Raw genomic sequence first — 6,794 nt, forward strand, 5'->3', positions numbered from 1 at the left:
CCTTATAACTCAAATTCTCCATTCTCAGCAACATCCCAGTAACTCTCGTCTGAACCCTCTCCAGCTTAATAATATCCTTCCTATAACAGGGCCACCAGAACTGGACACAGTGCTCCAGTAGAGATCTCACCAATGTCCTGTACAACCTCAACGTGACGTCCCAACTTGTATACTCAAAGGTCTGAGCAATGAAAGCAAAAGTGCTAAACACCTCATTAACCACCCTGTTTACATGTGATGCAAATGTCAAGTTGCTGCAAAAGGCAAGACCAGATCATTGATTGAGGGATGAATATTGCCAGGGTAACACTGATAACTTGTTCAATCTTCTGGTTGTGACAATGCTTTAAGTCACATCTTATTTACAGCCACTGGTACCCTCTCTCTCATCCTGAGTGGACCTGTCTCTTTTCTGAGGTTTTTGTTTTAGAATCCATACAGCATGGAAGCAGGCCATTCGGCCCATCGAATCCACGCCAACCCTCCGAAGCCCATCCCACCCAGACCCACCCCTTATCCTATCCCTGCATTTCCCACCCTGAACACTATGGAGTAATTTAGCACGGCCAGTCCACGTAGCCTGCACATCTTTGGACTGTGGGAGGAAACCGGAGCACCCGGAGGAAACCCACGCAGACACAGTGAGAACATGCAAACTCCACACAGACAGTCGCCCGAGGGTGGGATTGAACCCGGGTCCCTGGCGCTGTGAGACAGCTGTGCTAACCACTGAGCTGTCCCATTGACAATTAACTATTGAATTTAAGGAGAATGTAGAAAAATACATAAGACACCTCTTGTAGTGCCGTGGTAATGTCCCTACCTCTGAACCAGGAGACCCAGGTTGACATCCTTCCTGGTCCCAGAGGTGTGCAGTAATGTCTCTGACCAGGTTGTTTTTGAAAATTAGGTTAATAAATAATAAACTTTAGGAAACGATCCATAGAGGAAGGAAGGTCGTACTGATTGAATTAGACAAGGAGGAATGAGTGGTGGTTAATATGGAGCTAATTACACTTAGCATTCTGGGGCCTAGAATAAAAAAGAAATACTTTAGTGAGTTCACTACATTTGGCTTAATCACAAATATTGTGAAAAAAAACTCCAACTTAGCAATGCTTTTGAGCCAGTCTTGAGTAGTAGCTTTGTCTGTAGCCCCCTTCAAACCCTCCGAAATCTCTGCATCTCTCCAATTGTGAACTCTGCTATGTCTTCCCAGCCCCTTCACCCTACTCCAGCCCAGCCTGTACCTTCAACCCATACAAGTATAAATTCTTAATCTCATCACACTGCCAGGGCTTCTTTTCCAATACGCCTTAAAACTTGTACCTTTTGACATCACCTCCCCTGCTGTGCCCTTGCTGGGTTGCCTTGTCAATTTTCCCACACCTGGGGAAACAGGAAGAAGCTACATCAATGTAAGTTGTTGTTGAAGATGTTGCTCGCTCGTTACATCAGATTCTCATCAGTGACACCCGATAACTCCCGACACGGATTTGGCTCAATTATTGATATTGCAGTCATTTTTGCTTCTCTTTTATGAAAGGAGATGTTCGAGATGTAAAACAACAAGGTTTTAGTGTAACAAGGAGGCCATTCAGCCCATTTCTTCAATGCTAGCTTTCTAATGCAGTTGTCCACACAGTCCAATCTTCCTACCCTTCTGCCATATTCATTTTTTTTTAAAAAGTGCTTTTCATGTATTCATCCAGTTTCCTTTTGAATGTTATTATAGATTCTGCACTGACCGCAGTTCTTTCAGGAAAATATATTGCCATCCTCGGTAATTCTACAGCACCTTACACTTGCTCAGGAGTCGTAAAGCCTCTTACAGAGAAGCACTTTTCAAGTGTGGCCCTCATTGGAATGTAGGAAATGTGACAGACAGTTTACACAAGGCTAGCTTCTATACAATGTAGGAGCAAAAGAAGGCCATTCAGCCCATAAAGCCCATTTTACCATTCAATGAGATCATGGCTGATCTGATCATCCCCCACTTTCCGGCCTTGTCCCCATAACCCTTGATTCCCTTACTGATTAAAAATCTCTATCTCTATACTTTTAATGACCCAACCTCGATACGGTAAAGAATTTCATAGATTCACTCCCCTCTGAGAGAAAACACTCCTCCTCTGTCCTACAGTATGACCCCTTATTCTGAGAGTATGTCCTCTGGTCCTAGACCGTACCAAATGGGAAACAACCTGTTCATATCGCCCCTAGAGTATCTTATATGTTTTGGTGAAGTTTTCTTTCATCATCCCCAAATTCCAATGATTACGAACCCAGCCTAATCGATGGAGCTGAGGTGGAGAGAGTTAAGGGCTTGAAGTTCCTCGGAGTGATGATAACCAACAATCTGTTTTGGACTTCCCACGTAGGTGTGATGATCAAGAAGGCACAAAAACGCCTCTTCTTCCTCAGGAGACTAAGGCAATTCAACATGTCCATAACGACCCTCACCCACTTTTACAGATGCCCGTTAGAAAGCATTCTATCTGGGTGCATCACAGCTTGGTATGGCAACTGCTCTGCCCAGGACCATAAAAAATTACAGAGAGTTGTGAACACAGCCCAGCCCATCACACAAGCCAACCTTCCATCCATTGCCTCCATCTACACTTCCCACTGCCTTGGGAAAGCAGCCATCATCATCAAAGACCCCTCCCACCTGAGTCATAATCTCTTCCACCCTCTTCCCTTGAGCAGAAGATACAAAAGCTTAAACACACGTACCGACAGATTCAAGAACAGCTTCTTCCCCCAGTGTTACTAGACTTCTGAATGGACCTCTCAAATTTTAAATCTAATGTTGGTTTCGCTCTTTGTGCACCTTCTCTGCAGCCGTAACTTTCCATCCTTTGCTCTGTTCAATCACCCTCTGATCCTTGTGCCTTGTATGGTATGATCTGCCTGCACTGCACGCAAAACAAAACTTTTCACTGTACCTAGGTACATGTGACAATAATAAGTCAAATCAAATTGACCTCTCCTGATAGAAAAATCCTTCCGTACCCAGGATCAACTGAGTGAACCTTCTCTGGATGGCATCCAATGCCAGTCTATCTTTCCACACAGGGTGCCTTGTAGAATTTTAGCAAGGTGTCCCATTTTCTTATACTCCATTGCCTTTCAAATAAAGGATAACAGTCCTTCCTATTATCCAATGAACTTGGATGCTAACACTTTATGTTTCATGCATTTGTATGTTCTCACCAGCACCTCCCCCCCACCATTCCTGTTTCGTAGCTTTCTGCAGCCTTTCCCTGTTTAAATAATATCTAGCTCTTCTCCACTTCCTGCCCAAAGTGTGCACAAACAGCAGTGATCGGATAATACGCTTTAGTCATTTTGATCAAAGGATCATCATTGGTCAGCTCCCTGAGGAGGGGCTCCCTCTTCTTCCTTGAAGTCATGATATTGCATCGTTTGTAACAGCCCGAGTTGGACCTCAGCTTAGCGAACAGAGCAAACCTAATGTACTCAACTTCCCCTCACGGGCAGCACGGTGGCTCAGTGGTTAGCACTGCTACCTCATAGTGTCAGGATCCAGGTTCGATTCCACCCTCGGGCGACTGTCTGTGTGGAGTTTGCACATTCTCCCCGTGTCTGTGTGGGTTCCCTCCGGGTGCTCCGGTTTCCTCCCACAGTCCAAAGATGTGCAGGTTAGGGTGGATTGGCCATGGGAAGTACGGGGTTACAGGGTTGGAGTGGGTCTGGGTGGGCTGCCCTTCAGAGGATCAGTGTGGACTCGATGGGCTGAATGGCCTGATTCATAAGGAAATGTCTCCATACTATGGATTAACTTTGTGAACTTAATCTTGAGAGAGCATCACTGACAATGCAGCAGTCCCACAGTACTGCACTGGGATGGTCAGCATCTCTGAAGTATAACGTGACTCTGCAACCTCTCCTATCCATTTATGGCATGAGGGTATCATAGAGTCACAGTGCTGTTCAGCACAGTAACAGACCCTTTGGTCCAACTCGTCCATGCTGACCAGATATCCTAAATTCAACTTGTCCCATTTGGCCCATATCCCTCTAAACCCTTCCTATTCACATACCCATCCAAATGCCTTTTAAATGTTATAATTGTACCAGCCTCCTCCACTTCCTCTGGCAGCTCATTCCATACACGCACCACCCTCTGTGTGAAAAAGTTGCCCCTTAGGTCCCTTTTAAATCTTTCCCCTCTCACCTTAAACTTATGCCCCTCTAGTTTTGGAATTCCCCACCCCTGGGGAAAAGACCTTGACTATTCACACTATCTATGCCCCTCATGGTCTTAGAAATCTCTATAAGGTCACCCTTCAGCCTCCGACGCTCCAGGGAAAATAGCCCCTGCCTATCCAGCCTCTCCCTGTAGCTCAAACCCTCCAACATCCTTGTAAATATTTTCTGAACCCTTTCAAGTTTCACAACATCCTTCCTATAGCAGGGGGACCAGAACTGAACGCAGTATTCCAAAAGTGGCCTAACCAATGTCCTGTACAACTGCAACATGACCTCCCAACTCCTATATCAATGCACTGACCAATAAAGTCAAGTATAACAAACACCTTCTTCACAATAATAAAAACCGAAAGAACTGCGGGTGCTGTAAATCAGGAACAAAAACAAAGTTGCTGGAAAAGCTCAGCAGGTCTGGCAGCATCTGTGAAGGAGAAAACAGAGTTAACGTTTTGGGTCCGGTGTTCTGAGGAAGGGTCACTGGACCCGAAACGTTAACTTTGTTTTCTCGTTCACAGATGCTGCCAGATCTGCTGAGCTTTTCCAGCAACTTTGTTTTTGTATCTTCTTCACTATCCCATCTACCTGCGACTATTAAGTGTGTAAGTCCTGCCCTGATTGGCCTTTCCAAAAATGCAGCACTTCACATTTATCTAAATTAAACTCCATCTGCCACTCCTCAGCGCATTGGCCCATCTGATCAAGATTCCTTTGTACTCTGAGGTAATCTCCTTCGCTATCCACTACACCTCCAATTTTCACTGCTTGGGCCCAGCATTTATCGACCATCTCTAAATGATGTGGGTCTGGAGTCACATGTAGGCCAGACCGGGTAAGGACAGCAGATTTCTTTCTCTGAAGGACATCAGTGAACTTTCTGGCTCAGATGCAAAACTGCCATGATCCAAACTTTTAAAGTCCATTAAGTTACAATTTTTATCCAGGCTAAAACATCATTTTTCATTGATAGACAATCCACCACCTTCAATCCTTCCACCACCAAGGCTCAGTCACAGCAGTGTGTACCATCCACAAGATGCACTGCAGAAACTCACCAAAGATCCTTAGACATCACCTTCCAAACTCATGGTGTGTACCATCCAGAAGGACAAGGGCAGCAGATACATGGGAACACCAGCCCCTGCAAGTTCCCCTCGAGCCACTCACCATCCTGACTTGGAAACAGATCGCTGTTCCTTCAGTGTCACTGGGTCAAAATCCTGAAATTCCGTCCTTAACAGTACTATGTGCCTCCAGCACATGGATTCCTTTATTCATTCTTGGGATGAGGGCGTCGCTGTCCAGGCAGCATTTATTGCCTATCCCTAATTGCCCAGTGGGCAGTTAAGAGTCAACCACATTGCTGTGGGTCTGGAGTCACTTGTAGACCAGACCAGGTAAGGATGGCAGTTTGAAGAACTGCAGCAGTTCAAGAGGGTAGCTCGCCACCACCTTCTCAAGGAGCAATTAGGGTACGAGGCAATAAATGCTGGGCCCACATTCAATGTACAAATACAAAAAAAAGACACAGTCCCCACTTCTCCTGAGTAGAGAAGGAATGAAATCCAAAAAAATAAAGTAGCCAGAAAGAAAAATGCTTTAATGTACAATTATAATTCCGCGTGGGAAGGGAGGAAATAAAAAAAAGTTCCTTTTTGTTTCGAAGAAAAGTCATTTCTTGAGTCACTGTCCAACAGAAAAATAACTTTGATTGGCGATTGACGTAAATAAGATTAAACGTAAATCCATCCCTTTTTCACTGGGTATCCCTCGGAAAATTGTCCGTTTTTTTCGACATTATTGGTACCGCCATTGCTATCTACAGATATCTCTCCTTCATATGTTACACTGTACATTCAGCAGGAAGTGCGTTACTCCCCTCCCTGCGCCCTCAACGCTTTGATCTCTTGCCGATGGAGTTCCGCCCATGGCTGCGGTAAAGGGATTGCTTCTCTGGGTTGAAGCCACAGTATTTCAAGGTGTGGGCGGAATCGCCTGTGGCCTGGCACAGGGGGCAGACGTAGTTGCGCAGGATCGGGCAAAGCACCCTGCCGCTCTCCGATTTAAGAGCGTGCGAGGCGTACACCTTCCGCGACTCGCCGTTGTGTTTGCAGAAGGTGCAGACCCCACCCGCCTTCTTTGTCGCCCTCTCGGGACCCGGGCTGCTCCTGCCGGGGGGAGGGGGCACCGTGCCCGCCTGGAAGGTCCCGCCGGCTGGGGGGCCGACCTCCCCGGGCTCCTGCCCGATCGTGCCAGGCCTCCAGATCTCCTCCACCCTCATCGATAACTGTAAGTAGTCCTTCCACAAGTCAAACTCCTGGCCCCTGGCAGAGGAAGCCTGGCACATTCTCTCCATGGGAACTTCGGTGAGTTGGGGGGGAGTGGTAAACCTTTTGAAGACCCCCTACCAGCAGCTCATAACAACATCCAGAGTCACCAGTAATCCATCAGAAATCATTAAAGGGTCAGAGAAGAGGAAGGGTTGTAGCAATTAAATAGCAAAAGGGTGTGGCCAAGTGTATTTTAATTTTAAAGCCCAACTTGTTATAGTTTGTGGTCCC

At 46.2% G+C, this 6,794-nt stretch overlaps 1 protein-coding gene across 1 annotated transcript; it reads right to left on the reverse strand.

The window, feature by feature from the left end:
* Positions 1-6,124: 6,124 nt before the first annotated feature.
* LOC109924619 (nanos homolog 2-like) lies at positions 6,125-6,514 on the reverse strand. The gene has a single exon (XM_020524618.2). It carries the CDS (start codon positions 6,512-6,514, stop codon positions 6,125-6,127), a length of 390 nt encoding a protein of 129 aa, XP_020380207.2.
* Between the last annotated feature and the right edge of the window lie 280 nt (positions 6,515-6,794).

This window comes from Rhincodon typus, chromosome 39, assembly GCF_021869965.1.
Source record: "Rhincodon typus isolate 14 chromosome 39, sRhiTyp1.1, whole genome shotgun sequence".
Taxonomy (NCBI): domain Eukaryota; kingdom Metazoa; phylum Chordata; class Chondrichthyes; order Orectolobiformes; family Rhincodontidae; genus Rhincodon; species Rhincodon typus.

Coding starts and splice junctions, on each gene's coding strand:
- LOC109924619 (XM_020524618.2), bottom strand. CDS start 6,514: ATGAGGGTGGAGGAGATCTGGAGGCCTGGCACGATCGGGCAGGAGCCC.